The 22,346-nt window shown below is 41.6% G+C and overlaps 1 protein-coding gene across 1 annotated transcript in view; it reads left to right on the top strand.

Annotated features, from left to right (window-relative positions):
* The window catches only part of EIPR1 (EARP complex and GARP complex interacting protein 1), a 379,053-nt gene that overhangs the window by 249,618 nt on the left and 107,089 nt on the right, over positions 1-22,346 (top strand). Inside the window, exon 5 of the mRNA XM_073625428.1 lies at positions 15,950-16,049. Within this exon, the coding sequence (XP_073481529.1) occupies positions 15,950-16,049 (100 nt within the window). The remainder of the gene's footprint in view (positions 1-15,949; positions 16,050-22,346) is intronic.

A 22,346-nucleotide genomic window follows, 5' to 3' on the forward strand; every position in this document is an offset into this window, starting at 1 on the left:
GCACAATAGGAATCCTTCCAATACCCTATATCTGTGGGTAGATAAATACAGTCCCCATTGGAGAGGCGGTAGTTATGTTGAGGGAGATTTTGATACAACAAATGGCCTGGGTGTATAGATTAAGTGTCATGGTTATGCAATAGAGTTTGACTGTCAGCTTACCTCTCACCATGTGTTCATCTCTAGAGACCAGCCACTCTCACTTGACTGCTTTTTATAATCTCTCCTCTAAGCATGGATCCATAGCTCCTATCAGAGAATTCTATATTAACCTGTGCACTGCAGGCCAGCCCTGCTGATCAACATTGTGTGTTTGGCTTCCTGTTTCTTGCTTGCCGTGTGCTTTACGTTTGTCTCTGTTACCGACCTTGGCGTGTTCTCGACTGTTCCTGTCTGCTCGTGACCCTGATTTTTTGGCGTGTCCCCGACTATCCCTGTTTGTCTGTGACCCTTATTGTTTAGCGTGTATTCTGTTGTCCTTGTCTGCTAGTCACCCTAACCTTGGCTTATTCCCTTACTATCCCTATCCTCCTGTTGCCTACTTTGAGTGCGAGCTAGGGGACCCTGGGGGTCGCGACCTGGAGCCAGTTGCAGCCAAGTCCATCCTCACCACTAGAGGCTCTGGTGAACACCTGCTGGCTCTTATACTCCGCGCCTTAGGGAATCTTACACTCTAACCCTGGTGGGATCCGTGTTCCAGCAGCCCTGCCTTTCTTTACCACCCTGACTCCCATCCACAGCAGTCAGCCGTAGGGTCTACTACCTTGCGGTGCACTCCTGATCCCAACGGTGTGCATCTATCACCCTGGCCTCAGGTGGCCCGACATTAAGAACATATGTCCCTTATGGCCTTGATGTTGATGTTGATGTCAATGCATTTATTAACAATTCATAGAGTTATTTTTGATTGTGAACTCGAATCTGACTGCCTCTAGATTCTTTAGAATTGAATGTTAGTACTGTAATTCTTAATGGGTAGGAGTTTGCAGTCATTCTAAAATTTTTGGTACTTTTCTACTTACATATGAATGGTAACTGGGAATGGAATCAATAGCAGTTTTTGAACCATCCACTAGGTGTCACTGTTGGGAGTCACCATTAGGTGACACCCTGCTATGAAATTTTAACACTTCCGGGTAGAAAGTTTTATTTAGTATTTTTAGGAAAGACAAATTTATTCAGATATGTAGGATATAAAAAATCTCTTTCCCCTCTCCTTTTGTATTCATAATAATTGTGGGAAGCTGAGTCATAATTGCATTTTTCCCCAAACAGTATTAGAACTGATTCTGTTCTGATGGGGTTCAGTAAGAACACTGTATATGGTTAAAAGGTTTAAGCTTGTTGGTTGTATTTACATTCAGCGTGTGTTACCAATTTCGTTTTCAGATATAGGATCTCACAATGAGGCTTGGTTGTGGTTTCTAACATGGCCGACTGATGCTCAGATCAAGGCTTGGCTATCTGAGTTATGTATCTTATGCGCATATTCAGACCGAGGCTTGGTTGGTTGTGTAGTGTATAAAGTGTGGTGACTCAGCGTGCTGCCCGTGCCTCTGGACAATGGCATGCTATGACGAAACATGCGGGGCAGAGCGATGCGCTGACATCACCAATACCACATGTGCCCTAGAAGGATGGGTTTGTTTTGTGTGCTGGCTGACAAACTCAAATTAAAGGTGCATGTTATCAGCGGCAGCTTTAAGTACAATATTTTATATTTCTAAATACATTTTATAAGGATTTTACACTATGTGGAGCACTTTGTTTTTTTGGCGAAATCCTCATACCCAACACGGTGCTTAAGGGGTGATCTTGTGTAGGAGACCATCCGGAACTGGAGAAAGGTCTTGGCTGGGCTAAAGCCACAAGCGCTAACGACCCCTTGTAATGAGGGATCAACAGGAGCTGGTAAGCGAGTCTTTCAGCTGTTGGTGGAGGCATTGATATTTAAAGATCACTACGGTGGTGGATGGTGGGGACTGACACCAGGATTTTTACATCACTTGTGGACTGTTTCTAATTTATTGAATATTTTATTTTGAATTTTCATTTATATCAACATGACTGATTAGCACAACCTTATTTATCTGTTTCTCAATGTTGAAAGAATCCAAGGTTGACAAAGCAGAAACTATCTGGTCCCAGGAGCATATCAGATTTGATGCTGGCGGTATACCCTGAAAGATTGAAGCACTTTTAACCACAACTGCAAAATTGCCCAAATGAGGTTTAAACAAATACTGTTGGTGATATTTGGATTAAACCATTTTGTGTTTACGATCAAAATCTGGTTAATGCTGTCAGGATATCTGTCACAAGGGAGCGTGGAACATTTTTTGCAATGTGAAATTGATCGAAAGCATAATTTGATGACATTTAATTTGCTAAAACACTGTGTTTCATAAACGATTCCCATTTATTTTTCTTATAAAAAATTCTGTTTCTACTTCTTTTTTTGCATCTTGGTGCTGCTGATTCCCCAACCTCTTTCAAGCAAAAGGCACCTACTGTATACTTAGTTCCAACAGTCCAACGTCCGCAAGGTCCCTCATTGGCACCAGCATCTTCTCCCCAGGTTCTTCCAGGTGCCAGTCTTTGGCTGTTTTTTGATTGGTGGTGCAGATTGACGCTGCTCCCGTAAATGCGCAGCAACTACCAGACTAAAGGCCTGCAATCCAGCTTCAGCTGCTCCTCATTGGCCCGGACCAGTTTTCTGGAAGTGGCATTAGTAAACCATGCTATTGCTTATAGTGTCACCAGGGGAACTTGTTGAAAGGATGACAATGCAGGAGTACATTTGGGAAACAGTTGTCACAGCATAACAAAGAGTACCTGAACTAGGACTTGCATGGCAGGATCACCAGAAATTCCTTTAATGAAAGCTTCAGATTTCAAAAGGTTGAAAGCAATATTTGAAGTGATCGTGTTTCAATGTACGTTAAAGCAGAACTGTAGGACTTCTGCTCTTGATAGTTGGTAGAGCTGCACGATTAATCGTTAAGAATCGTTATCGCAATTTTTTTCCCCGTTGCGATCTTGACAAAGTATTTCCCGATTCTTTTTATGCAGAAAATTCTGACCGCCGTCAAAAGAAAGAAAAAAGAAAACGGGCAGTCTGCCAAGAATCACAACATTCTTTAGCAGTGGAACTTAAGTATAAACATCGTAACAATTTGTCCTTCAGATCAAAGGAATACACGTTGGTGTGTAAATGAGGGAAGTTTAACCACTTAAACACTAAACCTTTTTCTGGCATTTGTTGGTTTCAAGTTAAAGTGGATGTAAACCCAAATTTATTTATTTTTTTTATGTCATATGGTAGAGTATAAGATTTCCTATCATTTGAGCCCAGTCTTGCCACAAAGAGTTAATCCAGCTCTGAGCAATCTTCTTTTATTGTTCAGTGAGATAAATCTTGACAAACAGAGAAAAACTTTGTCAAATCCTCCCCCTTGCTGTGAGTGACAGGTGATTTACATATCTTGTGCACTAACCTAAGACATGCATTATTTTTTAATTCCCACCCCCACTCCTTTCTTCCGCAGCTCTGCAAGGATTGGCTGTTCCACACCTCAGCATGATTTGGCATGCTGAAGTCATGTGGTTACTTTCCTGTCTTTTCACTGGATGTTAGAGATCATAGCAGAAGTTCAGTGTAAGAAATACACAGGAGAAAATGCATATTGACAAGGGGAGTGTAGAGGTGGGCGGGGAGTCTACTGACATCACGACTCCACCCACCGAGCTCCAGACAACAGACCCACCCACAGAATCTGCAGTTTTTCGGGTCTCATAACAGACAGAGGGGAGACATTTGACAGGTAAAGATACATGCAGGAGACATGTATATCCTTATAGATAACCCCTACGGCAGTAGTTAAGAAATTATGACATTGGGTTTACATCCACTTTAAAATATTTGTTTTTGCTAGAAAAATACTTAGAACCCCCAAACATTTTATATATATTTTTTTAGTAGAGACCCCAGAGAATAAAATGGTGGTTGTTGCAATATTTTATGTCACACTGTTTTTGCGCAGCAAATTTTTTTTGGGAAAAAATTACACTTTAATGAATTAAAAAAAAAAACTAACCAGTAAAGTTAACCCAATTTTTTTGTATAACGTGAAAGATTTTATGCCGCGAGAATCGTGATCTTTTTATTCTAAGCAAAAAAATTTTGATTCTCATTTTGGCCAGAATCGTGCAGCTCTACTAGATGCAGTATATACCTGCACATTATGGCAAACCTACCTCTCTGTTTTCCCTTTTCTAGCACTGACAATTCAGACCTATCCCCTGCTGCTCTGTCTGCTACCAATTCTTGCTTGTTCATGCTGCTCCTCATTGGTTATCGGGCAGCCATTTATGAAGTAGCTCCTACACATGTGCATTTCAGCTCCATTCTGTAAAATACTAGGAATGAGCCAGAAGTGAACACTGTACTATACATGCGTGGCAGGGAGTGTACAATTTAGAAAAAATAGCTAGAAGCAGGAAGGGGTTTTTTTTTTTGGAACAGGGATACAAATTCTCTTCTGCCAAAAACAAACAAAAATAATAATAATCTCCTGGTAATCAAATTTTTTAGTAAAATTCTGATTTTTTTTCTATAAGTGACTGGTTTCCTTTTTAAACTGCATCATGTTTTCTCTCCTAAAACTGCTTCCAAGATTTTTTTTTGTAATAGCCTGAACAGCTCTGCTACCTCCACAGGACCTAGCACAGCGAATTTTCGTGACCTATATAGAGCTGGGGAAACATCATGTCTGCATCTGGTTATAAGTACCCCAATAAACCGAGATGCTACATCAGTGGTGTTTTTCTCCCTGTGAAGTGTGCCGTTTCTGATGCTGTTAAAGGCGGAAGAAGAGACTGTTCTGTTTATATGCATAGACTAAGCACAGCAAGACGGAGAGAGACAGCAGGCACTAAAATCCTTTGCAGGAAGATAAATTAGAGCAAGAAAGCACTCAGTGGAAATCCTGTGAACAGCATCAGCAGCATTTTCAGGAGAAAACAGCGGCAGCGAGAACAGCCTGGCGGGTTTTAAAGGTCACATCATCTTTCGCAAATTATAAATCAGTCAGAGGGAATTAGCCATCCAGGATGCTCTTGTCTTTCCACAAGAGTGCTTTCCTGCTGCAGTGCATTAAATTAAAAAAAAAAAAAGCCATCGGTCGGCTGGATAGTCAGCTGATCCGTAGACAGAGCAAGCAAGCTGAGAGGAAAATGTGGAATGTTCCATCTCGCTTAGATTCTGGGAGGGCAGTACATTTACCACAATCACAACCTTAAACCACACCCCTGACCACAGCAATTTTTTTTTCAGTTTAGATGGGCCAGCTACCCAGTTATTTTCATTGATATTTGACTAATCTGCCAGTCACGGTTCTTGCACTACAGTTCTCTGAAGCATTTTGTGTTTGCTGGGCAACTGTCTTTAGCGGTGCAAGGATAATGACAAGCTAATTTCCTGGGGAAGTGTATGCATTTATTTACTACGGGTATATACATAGCGCCAACTAACATATATTACATTTACACCAGTCCCTGTTCTCAAGGAGCTTACAATCTAACGTCCCAAACTTGCATGCATACATACAGTTGGGAAAATTATTATTTGGTCCCTTGCAGATTTGGTAAGTTTGCCCACTTACAAAAAAACAAAATGGACCCCCCCCCCTTTTTTTCTCTTTTCCCATCTTTTTATTAATCTATTTTCATTTCTTTTCTTATCTCTTTCTCTGTTTTTCTCTGCCGTGGAACTGTTATTTTGCCCACAAACTTGAGTGGTCCCATAGATGACTGAATAGGTTTTTATGTCCTTTGGTCCCCAGCTGAAGGGCCCCCACTCTCTTTTTATTTTTATTTACATTTTTTGGACGTGAAACGCATCGCAATTTCAGGCATGGCTTAGTTGTTTGCATATTAATTTAATGCTGCTGGGCCTGATTGTTCCTTTTCCTATTCCTACATCGTTGATTGCTGTGTAATACTCGAGAGAAACTCCTTTTGAATTTGCTTCTGATATTGTATAACCCTGTTTCTCTATGTAAGTGCCTATTTTCTTTGATCTTGTCAATAAAATTCAGGTAAAACAAAATACATTTTCACATATGTATAAATATTCAAAGAAATGAAAGGTCTATAATTTTTATTATGGGTGTATTTTAAATGATAGAGACAGAATATCAACCAAAAAAATGCAGAAAAAAAACCCATGATACAAATGTTATAAATTGAGTTCAGTGAGTAGAATAAGTTTTGATACCCTACCAACCAACAATAATCCTGGCTCCCACAGACCGGCTACAGTATGTGCTCATGTGGTACACAGATTAGTCCTGTAAATTTAAGAAGATGCTCCTAACGACAACTTGTTATGTGTATAAAAGACACCTGTCCACAGAGTATCTTTCTCCATTCAAACCTCGCCATCAGGGACAAGACCTGCACAAGGCTGGAATGGGCTACAAGACCATCAGCAAGAAGCTTGGTGAAGAGGTGCATGCACGGCTTGTAAAATGGCAGACGTGTGATCTCCTGGCGCCGGTCCCTGTCTCCCCTTCCGAGGCTCCCGCTCCACTCTGACAGCATATATCATCATGGGAGCTACACCATTCGCCTCCGGAAGAGCCCAGGCATCCCATGGGTAAGATTGGATTCCAGAAACACGTATACCAGTCTTACACCAAGTCACGGCCTTCTCAGCTCATGGAGCGGTTTCTGCTTAGGACGCAATCCCTGGCCTTGGGTACTTAGGACAACCCGCCGGAGACCACTGACCTTCTTGAACTCACAGATGGGTCATCTACAGAGGGTCCCCCTATACCACCAACAGGATCTTTGGCTCCCAAACCACCACAAGGGGCCAATCCCAGGGACATTATTGTTTGCTTACACTACTATCATTACTATGAAAGTAAAGAAACCCTCACTGCAGCTACCCATAATAGAAGCCACCTGGCACCAAAATCCAAATCTTCAGTGATTTTTCACCTATCACTTTGGCTAAACGACGGAGCCTGCGACCTGTCATTACCCACCTACAAGATCATCAGGTCGTCTGCCGCTGGGGGGTTCCCCTTTTGGTTGTCAGTCTCCAGAGATGCGGTACAATATTCCATGCGGGATCTTCACGAAAGCGAAGCCTTCCTATGTAACCTAGGCCTTCCACCATTACCTGAAGAGGTAACTCCAATTGCCCCTGTCAGGTCTGCCAGGAGACTCTAACCGTCTCCCGGGTTTACTGACCAGTAGTCTTCTTATCACAGTATCAGGCGTCAGGTGGAAGAGTGGTTGAGATCCTGCAGCCAAAAATAGGCTATTTGAATGAACGCCAAACAAGCAACTCACAGTTAATAGAGAGTGAAGTCAGTAAACCAAGGCAGCAGTCCACAGGGTATACCAGGAAGAGGCGTTGGAAGCAGGCAGAGTCGGCAACCACGATCGGCATTAATCAAAAGGAATAGTCCAAGAGGCAAGGCCGGAAACAGGCAGAGTCAGGAACAACGATCAGCGAAGTCCAAAAGGAGTAGAACAAGAAGCGTAGTCAAGAACAAGCAGAATTCAGCAACCAGAAACACAATATCATACACCAACAAGCAGGAACTGGAACCTATACTAGGGAAAAGACAGGAAGGGGAAGTGATGATTTATCACTAAATCAGGCGACTGCCTACAGCTGGACACTGGGTGGGGCCAGGGTCCAAGATCAAGGAGCAGGACATAACAAGGGCTCCACACAGATGGAAGTTCCCCAGTGACTCAGGCAGTAGGGAACAGAACACCAGGTCCCCTCTCAAATCCAGGACATGGAGTGACAGCCCCTCCCTGCTCCTCGGCCATTCTCCACCACTGGACCCCTGTGTGGCAGAAATCACAGAAAGCTTCCTTTACTCCTCAATGGGCTCCATCCTCTAGATACCCCACCTGATGCCCTACCTGATGCCCTCCTACTGATATTCTTCCTGATCTGTTTATACATAGATGGTTTGTGTTCCATCTACATGTTGTAGATCTGGATTCTTTACCCGTAAAAATAATGCCACATCTGTTTGGTTCTTCACTGTGTTTAACTTTCAAGCCTTTCAGAAGACGATGGGACCTAGATGCCTGGTCTTGCGAGCAACCATTCTCCTCTCCATCATCCTCGGCATTGGCCTTGGATTCCTGAGGGTTTGGATCCCCTCAGGTTACTCACCAATGTTGTTGTTTTTTTTTTTTTTTTTCTTTTTCTTTGTCAGGTCTTTTTTTGACCTGGATCTGGCTACTACTGCTATCTTGTTTGCTGCTTCTTTAAATTTTTGGGGGGTTTTCTCTTCACCAAAGACTCTTTTCTTCTGCACACCAATTTGATCAGATAACGATAGCATTGCTTATATATAGTTCATTATGACTTTAAAGCGCAGTTCTACCTGTTTTTTAGTTTATTAAAGTCAGCAGCTACAAAAAGCACAGCTGCTGACTTTTAATAAACCGACACTTACCTGTCCCACGGTCCAGCGTTGCAGCCCCCGGAGCCTCGCTCCTCTTCCCCCTCCTTTCCTCGGCGCCATCATAGCAACTGTGGGAATTCGGCCGTGACAGCTTACGGCTTCACAGCCAGTCGCGCACTGCGCATGCGCGAGTCGCTCTGCTATTGGCCAGACAATCTTCTGGGACCTGTGTTGTATCCAAGAAGATCGCTGGCAGGGAGGGGCCGCCTAGGGCGAGAGAAGGAGTCGCCTAGGCGACCGAGAACAGGAAGGAGGAAGTGGGACAGGAAGTCCCACTAAAAAGAGGGTACACACTCTCCCCCCCCCCCCCAAAAAAAATAACATGCCAAATGTGGCTTGTCAGGGGGCGAGGAGTGCTTAAAGCGGAAGTTCCACTTTTGGTTGGAACTCCACTTTAAGTATTTTCTCATGCAATGTCAAAAGGCTTGAATTCTATTCATAAGAGATGGTTAGCTTTGAAGGAATTCAAATCTTCTAAAGCAGATGTGATGGTGGTTCAGGAGACTCACTTTCGGGCAGAGGGTTCCTTTAAGTTCGCCTCCAAATTATTTCCCATTGCCTTTGTTGCTTCTAAACCTTCTGGAAAGGCTGGGGTAGCAATTTTAATAAATGTACGTATCCATTACAGGTTGAATCATCTTTTTTGGACTCTCATGACCAGTTTATTCTCCTAAACTGTGCTTACATAACCACAACTTTCATCTTGGTTTAATATATATACACCTAACTCAGGGCAGATAGGGCTTCTAACAGAGGTATTTGAAAAAATGCACCCCTTTTTACAACCCTTTATGATCCTAGGTGGTGATTTTAACATGTGCATGTCCTCCACTAAAGACAGACGAACTCTTTTGCAAACTATCCCATAAACCCACGCTCAAATCATTGTCCACATCTTTTTGTAAATTTATTAGATTTCATAACCTTTTTGATTTCTGGTGGATCAAGCACCCCACTCATCAGCAATTTAGGTTTTATTCCCCCTCTCACAAGCTCTATTCCCGTTTTGAAAATTTCTTTGTGTCCACACCCTTATTAACACATTTTGGTATCCTCTGAAATTGATGCTATAACTTGGCCGGATCATGCACCCATACTTCTGAATCTCACCCTTTCTGCTCCAACTAAAAAAACATGCCACTGGCATCTCAATGAATCCCTCCTGTGGATTCCTGAAACCAAAGATCGACTCTTACATAAGCTGTCTGAGTTTTTCCAACTTAATGATGGTACAGTGTCGGAGACCTCCACCCTATGGGAAGCCCATAAGGCTTTTTTTTAGGGGTGAATGTATTTCTGCTGATTCTTGTCTAAAACAGTAGTCCACTCTCCAGAAAAAGCTGTTACTTGACCAGTTACGCACTGCAGAGATGCGCTTGCTCCTTTCCCCTACGGTGGAACGTTTACATGCTGTTGTTTCTTTACATAACCGTATTAAGTCTTTAGATATGAGTAAGATCTCAAAATCAATGCTATGGGCCAGACAAAAATTTTATGAATATGCCATCAAACCCCATAGAATGCTAGTACAAAGTCTTAAAACCTGCCCTTTTCTTACCATACCTGATTTCCTTCTCCAACCAGATGACACTCCGACCTATTGCCCTTTTTGGGGACTTTTACCATAAGCTATATAATAGTTTGAAGGCAGACCCACATTCTCAGTTTATGCAGAGAGTTTGACGACTCCTTTGCCTCCTTGCAGCTTCCCAAATTATCTTCAGCAAAAAAATCTACGCTAAATATGCCTATTACGGCTGAAGAATTAGCAGAGGTCATTTGACATCTGCCATCACATAAGTCCCCAGGTCGGTTTACCTTACTCCTATTATAACACCTTTCTCCCAATTATAATTCTATATTTGTTAAATCTTTTCCCTCCCCTGATGAAGGGCACTATTCCCCACCCCCAATTTCTCCATGCCCCTATTACAGTCATTCCAAAGCTAGGCAAATATCTGTCTGTCCCTGATAATTATCGCTCTATTGCATTATAAAATTTTTAACCAAAATCCTTGCAAATAGACCTTCACTATTACTCCCATCCTTAATCCATAGGGATCAAGTGGGTTTTGTCCCTACTAGACATGCAGGTGATAACACCAGACGTACTATAGATCTCCTAACTAAAACTAAATGCCCTGCCCTAGTTTTAGGCCTAGATGCCCAAAAGGCTTTTGACCGCCTGAATTGGTCCTTTATTTTTACCACCCTCTTTCGTTATGGCTTTTCTGGTCCATTTATACATGCTTTGAGAGCATTATATTCTTTACCCACCTCACAGGTACAGCTTGCCTCCCATTTGTCGCAATCGTTTCCTTTGAGTAATGGCACTAGGCAGGGGTGCCCCCTTTCACCTTTACTCTTTATTCTCAGCTTGGAGCCTCTGGCTGCTGCCATTCATTCCCCACTTGACATTCGAGGGGTGCGGCTGCGATGGAGGGAGTACAAGCTTTCCGGGGGGGGGGGGGGGGGGGCGTCGGATGTTTTTTAACCTTAATGCATAGAATGCATTAAGGTGAAAAAACTTTTACCTTTACAACCCCTTTAAACCGTTTTGGGCTTTTGTCTAGACCCTGCTACAAAACGATTAAACGTGACTATACCTTTAAATCCTATACATTATTTGCTTAGCACCCCCTTCCTGAGTATCCCTAGATCTGCACGGAGGCTGATGGCCTTTATTCTGTTAGCAGCAAAAAGAGCAATCCCATGTTGGCTATCCCCTTTACCCCCCTCTAGCTCCCAACTCCTATCTAACATAGCCAATACATGCAGGATGGAATACCTGACTGCCTTAATCGATGATTCAGTATCACGATTTAATAGATTTTGGAAAGTCCGGGATGATTCTAATTATTGTCCTGAAGTGTTCCTCCTAGAGCACTAGATAGGCGTCTCTTATGTTCATTGAGGATTTTCCATTACTGATCTTTTGAGCTTTCATGTTCTGAGATCCATTGTGCCCCCTATCTCTCTAATCTCCTTTTTTTTTATACTGTGTTTATTACTTAACACATTTTTGCTTGCTATATTGGAGGATTATAATGTGTTATGCCAATTGATGATAATGTGTTGTTGTTGATGATAATGTGTTTTATTTTGACCCTTCAGTTATGTCAGAAGTTTGCCTTTCTATGATTTACTCTGGTTGGTTAATACGCTCTTCTTTATCCTCTCTCTACACTCTGGTTTTTTTTTTTGTATATCTTAAAATACCAATACATATACAATTTAAAACAAAAAGAAGCTTGGTGAGAAGGAGACAACTGTTGGAGTGATTATTTTCAAATGGAGGAAATACAAAATAACCATCAATCGCCCTCGGTCTGGAGCTCCGTGCAAGTCTTTGTCTCATGGGGTAAGGATGATCTTGAGAAAAGTTAGGGATCAGCCCAAAATTACATGAGAGGAGCTTGTGAATGATCTCAAGGCAGTTGGGACCACAGTCACCAAACAAACCATTGGTAACACAATATGCCACCATGGATTGAAATCCTGCAGCGCCCACAAAGTTTCCCTCCTCAAGAAGGCACATGTATAGGCCCGTCTGAAGTTTGCTAATGAACATCTAAATGATTCAGAGAAGGATTTGGCATTAACTAGACTCGCCATGTTTGGAGGAAGAAAAATGCTGACTATGACCCTAAGAACACAATTCCTACAGTCAAGCATGGAGGTGGAAACATTTTGCTTTGAGGCTGTTTCTCTGCTAAAGGTACAGGCTAACTTTGCCACATTATGGGGCCAATGGACGGGGCCATGTATTGTAAAATCTTGGATGAGAACCTCCTTCCCTCAGCTAGAGCACTAAAGATGGGTCGTTGATGGGTCTTCCAGCGTGACAATGACCCAAAACATACCGCCAATGCAACAAAGGAGTGACTCAAGAAGAAGCACATTAAGGTCATGGAGTGGCCTAGCCAGTCTCTAGACCTTAATCCCATAGATAATATACGGAGGGAGCTGAAACGTCGAGTTGCCAAGCCCCAGCCAAGAAACATTAAGAATTTATAGAAGAAGAGTGGACCAAAATCCCTTCTGAGATGTGCACAAACCTGGTAACCAACTAAAAAAAAGTCTTACCTCCCTGCTTGTCAACAAGGGTTTATCCACCAAGTCATGTTTTGCTTAGGGGTCAAATACTTATTTAACTGACTGAACTGCAACTCAATTTATAACATTTGTATCGTGATTTATCTGGATTTTTGGTTGATATTCTATCTCTATCATTTAAAATACATCTATGATAAAAATGATAGACCTTTCATTTCTTTGTAAGTGAGCAAACTTACAAAATCTGCAATTAAATAATTATTTTCCCCACTGTACACATACTAGGGGCAATTTAGACTGAAGCCAGTTAACCTACCAGCATATCTTTGGAGTGTGGGAGGAAACAGCTGCTATCCGACACTTCCAGATGACAGTGTGTCTCTCTTGCTGGAAGCTGTGGTTCCTTCCACCAACACTACATCACTACAGTCCTAAGCAAGCTTTATCTTAAAGTGACCTTCATTCACACGGTAGCGTTTGCCCCATTAATTTTCTTCCCCATCCACAAAGGTGAAAAGCCAACTTTTTTTTTTTTCAATGTATTTTATTTTCACCCCACCCTGCCTTCTGCCTTCATTCTCGCCTATGCAAGAACGATGTGTCCCTACTCCTGGTGCCTACTGGGGGTATGCATGTCACATCCCAGAAGGCTTTAGCAGAGGCATTCACATCACTGGAGCAGGATAGAGACAGCGCTGGAGGAGGGTGAACCTGACAGATGTCATCAGAGGGCCAGCTGCCTGAACCAGGAGAAAGACACCAGGCTCCCAATGACTAAAAAGTGGATCACAGCAGATCAACAATCGATTCACTGGGTGTGTGTGTAAAATAGGTATACCCTAGCAAACCAGATAAGAGGTTATCAATACAAAATTATTGTGCATGCCTGTGCGTATACATGTAGTCTGCATTCTAGACAGTCCCCGTATGCATATGGCCCTAAACGTGAGTACCACTTGGTACAGCATACAGCAGCAGCATATTTCAGACTTTGACAGGGTGAAGGCAGTGGTGCTGGACCTGCACCTCCCCGGTGCATGAAAATGCTGGGATTTGGCACACAGGCCCAAACACCAAGTGTAGGTGGGGCCTTAGTCTCAAGCATCTTTGATAAATACTAGGGTTTCACCAATACATTTTTTAATCGACGAGTACAAGTACCGATACTTGTGCTCAAGTACTCATCGATACCGATACTGATACCTTTTGTGGTGCAATACGCCCATACAAAATGGAATAGCACTGCAAAGAATCACATGCCTGTGTAAACAAGGCTGAAGTCACTATGACAAGATTTAATTTAAGTGGGTTTTTGCAGGTTTTCTAAGTGCTAACTCTGAGACATTAATGCTTCTCATCCATGGGTGAAGATTAGAAGGTCAGAAAGGGCAAAGAGCATATCCAGTATGCCATTATCAGATCACATTCTGGTTGCATAATGTCTTCACAAGTACAATTCCAATTCCAAGAAAGTTGGGACACTGTGTAAAATCGACATCATAACAGAGTGACATGATTTTGAAGTCTCATAAAACCATATTTTATTCACAATAGAAAATAGAAAACATATCAAATACTTAAACAGTGAAAAATTTACCAAATGTAATGTTTTAGGAAAAAAATAAAGTAATTTCAAATTGGGGGTGATCATGCTTACTGCCCTGAATTCTCTGTATACCCCAAGGTTAACATAATTTAAAAAAGAAAAAGAAATGCGCCTCTAAGTGCAGTATGCAAAATTTTATAAAGTGCACAAAGGGTTAAAAGCGCTTACAAAGATTGTTGAGTGTTAAAAGACATGATAAAATCAGGAGTCCTCATCTGTGGCATGTGTCCATCCTCAGGATGGTGGTAGAGAGCAGAGTCAGCTGCTGGACGGCTCTACACTGCTCTCTACCACCATGCTGAGGATGGACACATGCCACAGATGAGGACTCCTGATTTTATCATGTCTTTTAACACTCAACAATCTTGTAAGTGCTTTTAACCCTTTGTGCACTTTATTAAATTTTGCATACTGCACTTAGAGGTGCCTTTCTTTTCCTTTTTTATATCTTCAGAGTTGCTTCTCCTCTAACCAAAGTGCTGCCAGAAGTGCCACCTCATCACTATCATCCCTCTGACCAGCTACCCACCTCCACCAGAGCGCCCTTATCTCCTCTCTGTTTTTTAACATAATTTAAAGCCACTGCTTTGACCAATGTTTCTTGTCTCAACAGCATCACGATAAGGGTCTTGTTGCAGAGGGGTAGAGGAGCTGCAGTTCCAAATGGACTGTAAACGGAAGTTAAGTGGCCAACAACACAGTTTTGCAGGAACACTAAGCCCACTTGGGATTGCCCTTGACAATCCGAAATGGGCCCATTGGGAACTCTGCAGTCTGAAATGAAAGGCTGCTACTAGGAGAATAATGGCTTGTACACAATCAGAAAATACCACTTTCAAAGCGATCGTACGATAATCTGATCATTGGTACACAGCTTTTGGGAGCCGATCACGACAGTTCATCCAATATTATCAGAGGGGGAAAGCACGAAAATCTTTCTCGTACAATACCAGATTGTATGATTTTCGCTTTAATCAGTACAATTTTCGTCCAAAAATACAATACAATACGTTACATCACTTCCAAATTTTTGTTCTGTCATACTAGAATTTTCATAACTTTAGTAACCTCTTCATTTTCAATATGGAGACTAGCATGCAAAAAAAAAATCGGACAATCATTTGTCCGATAATCTCATTGTTTGTACCAGTGTGCCAGGCACCAACAGTGACATTTATAATAACATAGCGTCCATGTATCTGCAATCACTCATTTATCTTGTTGATGCCACAGATATTTCTTTGCTACAATTGGAAATCATTATATCTCATTGAGTAGAGGAACAGTGTGCAGACCTCAGTGGTGCACAAAGTTTACAAATTGGTACCCATCCATCCTTAAGGGGCTAATTTTGGTTTTATGTACCTTTTTACAGGTCCAACTTTAAATACTGCTGCACAATATTATGCCTCCTTTGTTAGCCTGGACAAGCACAATAAGATTGATAAAGCTTAGTTCCCAGAATTACCATAAATATGTGGTCTGAGGTTTATCTTTTTGGGGTTATATACATAATCTAAAGGGAACCATCAGACACCTTGAATAGGCATGAATTACTTTTATTGTTGAGTTTATCCATTACATTGTATCTCTGTTTGGAAACCTTCTGCTGACTTTTCACATGCCTCATATAAAAACATAATTAGATTTATTTGTGTGCTCATTTGTTTGGTTCTTTCTTTTATCCCTTGCCTTTTCTCTTTGTCTTCTATATACACTTTTATGAAAACATGTCTTGCATAGTTTTGTAACTTTATTCATATTTATCTCATATTTCCTCTAGTGTTACCTGGGAACCTCTAGGTGATGGTAAGAAAGTGATGTCTCTGGGTGACAGCAATCTTATGATCTGGGACTTACAAGAAAGCTCTTGTAAAGCTGTGGTAAGTCTAAAGTAAAACTGGGAATGTTGCTTTCAAAGGACAAAGGACTTTGAAAATATATAAAATTGTATACATGCATATCATATATTAGCAGTGTAAGGTCTTTGTGTCTTATAAATATTTTGTACATCCAATCTTAGTGTTGAATTTGTCATGTAGACTTAAAATTGTATAGGGCACAATGTAAGTTTTACGCTCACTCAGCTCCACTGTTCATTATACACTATAGTGTCAAAAGTAATGGGACCACAAAAAGATAATTACCTCGAAACGCGTTAGCCTTTTGGAACTCTACCTCCTGGCTCACAAGTTGATGCACTATAGACTGACTAATACGCAATTGTCAGTTAATGTAAGGCAATGCTCTATCACAAGGGCTGGAGGTGAAGATTTAAATCTGGTTTATGATCAAGATCTTGTGTTATTTTTATAGTATGTTGATATTGTGTTGGTTATTATTTGGGATGGTGTTAGAGAAAGTGGTGTATTAGTTGCATTTGGTAGTTTGATTGTTATTTTAATCTGTATTTATTCTATACTGTATTGTGGGAAACCAATATAAGGACAGTTTAGTTACCTGTATTATCTGTGTTTTACTGTAAATTTAAGAATGTTGCAATTCACAGTTGATTCAAATTGGCTTTTTTATTATCTTGAGGTCCTTTATATGAGCTATAAATGCACAAGAACCTTACAAGGGAGTTGTGTTTTTTTTTCTGAAATGCATTTGAGCTTATGCTGTGTGACCAGCTTTTTTGTAAATAGCGCCTAGTGGAGTTCTTTAAATGGAGACACAAATAGCACGTATAGGATGTAAAAAAAAAAAAAAAACTAGTGTCATCCACAGCCTGTTAGTAGGATACAAGCATCTGTTCCGGTACCGCTCTCTCATATTATTGTAAACATTACACTGAACATCATAACCGTGACGCAACCATAGCAACCATAAAATAAACAGATGGCAATGTTACTAACTTCAGAATCAGCCACTGGAAACATTTAGTCCGATATACAAAAACTGATGATCAGGCCGAGTGGAAGTCTCATCTACAGTCAGGTGTTTTCTTTTTTTTTACCTGCACTACAAAAATAACAGCTAGTGTCTTCTTGGTAGCTACGTAAATTGCCTCCTGCAGTCAAAGTTGACTAATGTCAAAAATTGTCCCTGTGCCTAAGAATCCTACTATGTCCGGTTTGAATAATTATTGTCCTGTGATACCTATGCCAATTGTAATGAAATGCTTTGAAAAAAATGCTTTTGCAGCATTTTAAAGGAAGGGTGCCAGTAGGGTAAGATCCCTTTCAGTTTACATTCTGGTCAAAAAGTTCAGCTGAGGATGCAATAGCTATTGGCACGTCATACTGCCCTTACTCAAAAATAATTATGTTGAATTGCTGCTTGTGGACTTCAGCTCTGCTTTTTACTCTATTTCCCCAATAAAACTTCTTTATAAATTTTATCTATTGGGCTTGGGGTCCTCAATCTGCAATTGGATTTTGGATTATTTTAATAATTAGGCTGCAGGTAATTAAAATTGGACACTAGAAGAAGAGAGGGAAGATCCCTGGTGCTACACATCCATGGAGTCCTATGGTAATATATGAGAGACAACCTCAGCCTGGCTGACGCTAGGCCAGGCGGGAGCCCAGGCTGAGGTTGTCTCTCTCATACCACAATAGGACTCCGTGGATGTGCGACACCAGGAATTTCCTCTCTTCTAGTGACTACAGGAGCTGGGACGAGCTCCATCCCTTGCTGCCATTCCTGCAGCATCACCCACACTATTCAGCGGCACACTAAACAAACTCACAATTAAAATTGGTTAGTAGTCTTCTCCTGTGTTATTTTTAAGTACGGGTACTCCACAGGGATATGTGTAAGGCCCACTATCATTTACTATGTGTACCTCTGATTGTGCTACTCATTATGAGGGAAATTGTATCATTAAATTTGCAGATGACATTACTTTTGCAGGCAGGATAAAAAATAATGATGAAGCTCTATATTGGGCAACAAGAGATAATTTGTAGAGATGGTGAAAGACAAATAACCTGCAGGTAAATTGGAGTAAAACTAAGGAGATGATCATAGACTTTAGAAGGAAAAGGGTTGAGGGGGATCCCAGCGGTTATAGATGGAGAGAAGTTTTAGGTGGTAAATGATTTATTAAATTAAATGAGTTATTAAGGACATTGGAGAGCACAGATGCCTTTGTAGGTCTCACAGTATTTTAAAGATATTACCCATCTGAGTTTTGAGTATTTTGAGATGCTACTGTAGGGGAAGCATTGTAGAAGCATTGGAGCTTATACAAATAGATACAAAATATATTATTTTCCTAGGACGGTGCAGCTTTTAAATTCAGTAATATAAATAATTAGGATAAAGTGATGTGGTGTATATTTAAATGTATACAGTGTGGGAAATAATTATTTGATCCCCTGCAGATTTTTTAAGCTTGCCCACTTACAAAGAAATGACGGCTCTATAATTGTTATCATAGATGTATTTTAAATGATAAAGACAGAATATCAACCAAAAATCCAGAAAAAACGCATGATACAAATGTTATAAACTGAGTTACAGTTCAGTGAGTAAAAAAAGTATTTGAAGTACCGTCACCAAGAAAGTAATAGCCCCTAACCCTAATATCGCTCTGCTAAATGGCAAGATCAAGGCTCTTCCTAAATTCACACAGACGCTGGTATACTTCATCCTTTTAGGGGCAAAAGTCACCATCGCCAAGGCCTGGAAAAAATGCAATGTCTCTTTCCAGGGTTTCAAGAGGAAGGTCTCTTGGATCATGGCGCAAGAACAAATTGTGGCAAAACTAAATGACAAAAGTGGGAATTTCTATGACACTTGGGAACCCTGGGCCATATACTGCAACATTCCCATGCTTCCTGGAATGTCGCAGGTATCTAAGAGAGCACAAACTCCACAGTGACCCCACCCCTCTTCTACTCTTCCCCCTTTCACACCTTTCTCTATTCCTCTGCCTGGGACGCTCTGGTCTCATACTTCTTTTCTGTAAAGCCAGTTTTAGCCAGTTCTACATCACCTTATGGAGAGGTCTTGGAGGTAGTTACTGCACTAATGTAACAGGACTAGCTGCCCTGCATATACCACTAGAATTGAGCTTTTTTATCGCTCTACTGAGAGTTTGGAGACAGTAGTTCGGACACTCTCATCAGAGGGCCGAGGGAGGCTTCGTGAAGAAATCAGGAGGGAGTCTCCCAGGGAGCACTACGCACTTCCACAGTGAGTTCCCACAGGGGTGTGGTGCATGGGGCCTTGGCGAATAGTCAGATGCCCTTATTCTGATAATGGTCATTATTACTCCTCTCCGTTACAAATTTCTTGAGGAGAGAAGCCCGAACCGGATCTAGAGATTAGGGTGACAGTAGTAAGCTCCGGTATGAGGAGCCTCTCCGCAAAGCTTCCCTGATTTCCATGCTCCCTATGCATTCAGGGCTTCTATCACTGGTCTTTGTTATAGCCCGCCCCAAATACCTCTCCCTCTATACTCGTCTTAGGCAGATTTAACAGTTTTATTTGTTCTTTCTCTTGAATGGTTCTCCTTTATTTTTCCATGATTTTACACATATGGAATGTTATGTATACTCTTTATTGCTTTGTATGTAAATTTCTCAATAAAAATTATTTAAATTAAAAAGTATTTGATTCCCCTACCAACCAAAAATAATTCTGGCTCCCACAGACTGGCTACAGTATGTGCTCATGTGGTACACAGATTAGTCCTGTCAATTTAAAAAAGTGCTCCTAACGACAACTCATTATGTGTATAAACCTGCCCATAGAAACTGTCTTCAATTCAAACCTCACCATCGTGGACAAGACCATAGAGCTGTCAAAAGACAACAGGGACATGATTGTAGACCTGCACATGGCTGGAATGGGCTACAAGACCATCAGCAAGTAACTTGGTGAGCAGGAGACAACTGTTGGAGCGGTTATTCGTCTCCTTCTTAAAGTGGTAGTAAACTCTGTTGCACCACTTGTACCTACAGGTAAGCCTATAATAAGGCATACCTGTAAGTACTGTGAATATCTCCTAAACCTGCACTGTTTAGGAGGTATTCAGAGTGCATGCAGTCGATGACATCACTGGCTTGCATTGGGCGGGAGTGAAATCAAGGCACCCCCAGCCACTCATGTAGCCAGAAGCCACGAACCCGGAAGGAAGACGATGCATATGCAAGGCATACTAGCACATTAAGACATTGCCTTGCAGGGAATTGTTTTTTTTTTTTTTACCACCTACGGTTTACTACCACTTTAAGAAGGCACGTGTAGAGGCCCATCGGAAGCTTGCCAATGTACATGTAAATGATTCAGAAAAGGATTGAAGGATTGGGAGAAAATGCTGTGGTCAGATGAGACCAAACTTAAACTGTTTGGCATTAACTCGACTCGCCATGTTTGGAGGAAGAAAAATGCTGACTATGACCCTAAGATCACCATCCCTATAGTCAAGCACGGAGGTGGAAACATTATGCTTTGGGGCTGTTTCTCTGCTAAAGGTACAGGCTGACTTTGCCACATTGAGGGGCCAATGGACAGGGCCATGTATTGAGAAATCTTGGATGAGAATCTTCTTCTCTCAGCCAGAACACTGAAGATGGGCTATGGATGGGCCTTCCAACATGACAGTGACCCAAAACATACCACCGAGGCAACAAAGGAGTGGCTCAAGAAGAAGCACATTAAGGTCATGGAGTGGCCTAGCCAGTCTCCAGACCTTAATCCTATAGAAAATTTATGGAGGGAACAGAAACTTCGAGTTGCCAAACGACAGCCAAGAAAACTTAAGGATTTAGAGAAGATCTGTAAAGAACAGTGGACCAAAATCCCTCCTTAGATGTGTGCAAACCTGGTAACCAACTACAAGAAATGTCTTACCTCTGTGCTTGCCAACAAGGGTTTCTCCACCAAGTACCAAGTCGTGTTTTGCTTGGGGATCAAATAATTATTTTACACACTGAACAAAAAGCCAAATCTGACACATTCCAGGCAAAAATCCAAAAATGGACTGCACAAAATTATTGGCACCCTCAATTTAATATTTAGTAGCACACCCTTTGGAAAGAATAACTGAATTCAATTGCTTCCTGTAACCATCAATGAGTTTCTCACACTTCTCTACTGGAATTTTGGACCACTGTTCTTTCACCTACTGCTCCAGATATCTCAGATTGGAAGTTCTTTTTCCCTACTGTATTTTTGAGATCTCTCCACAGGTGCTCTATGGGATTTAGATCTGCACTCATTGCTGGCCAGCTCAGTACTTTTCAGAGCTTTGTCTTAAACCATTTTTGGGTGTTTTTTTATGTGTGCTTTGGATCATTGCTGTAAGACCCATAACCTCTGACAAAGACCATCCATTGCACCCCAGAATTCTTTGGTAGTCTTCAGATTTCATAATTCCATGTACACAGTCAAGGCATCCAGTGCCTGAAGCAGCAAAGCAACCCCAAAACATCAGTGAACCTCCACCATGTTTGACTGTAAGGACTGTATTCTTTTCTTTAAAGGCCTCGTTTCTTTTTCTGAAAACAGTAGAATGATGGACTTTAACGAAAAGCTGTAATTTTGTTTCATCTGTCCACAGCACATTCTCCCAAAATAATTTAGGCTTCCCCAGGTAAGTTTTGTCAAACTCCAATCTGGCTTTTGTATGTTTCTGTGTCAGCAGTGGGGTCCTCCTGGGTCTCCTACCATAGCGTCCCTTTTCATTCAGATGGAGATTTATAGTGCAAGCTGACACAGTTGTACCCTGTGCCTGAAGGTCAGCTTGAATTTGTCTGGAAATTGATTGAGGTTCTTTATCCACCATTTGAACAATCCTTCATTGCAACCTTTGATACATTTTCCCTTTCATCCATGTCCAGGGAGATTAGCTACAGTGCCATGGGCTGTAAACTTCTTTACAATGTTGCACACAGTGGACACAGGAACATTAAAGTGGTTGTACACCCTGTACAACCATTTTCACCTACAGGTAAGCCAGTTTGGTTCTGGAAATATCTCCTAAACCTCCATAGTTTAGGAGATATTTACGAAAAAGCATGCACACTTTAGAAAGGGCGCATCGTGGGGTCATGGCGTGACTGGCGGCTCCCGCGCACATGTGAGGGAGTGACGTCACGCGACTCCGACCAGTCACAGAGCCAGGGTTTGCGGCCCCGGTAAGGAAAAGGGGTGAAGATGGACGCTCCCTGCTAGTGGGGACAACAGTGACATTGCGGGCTTCGGTTTCAGGTAAGTGACACATA

Source organism: Aquarana catesbeiana, linkage group LG04 (genome assembly GCF_042186555.1).
Source record: "Aquarana catesbeiana isolate 2022-GZ linkage group LG04, ASM4218655v1, whole genome shotgun sequence".
In the NCBI taxonomy this organism is placed as follows: domain Eukaryota; kingdom Metazoa; phylum Chordata; class Amphibia; order Anura; family Ranidae; genus Aquarana; species Aquarana catesbeiana.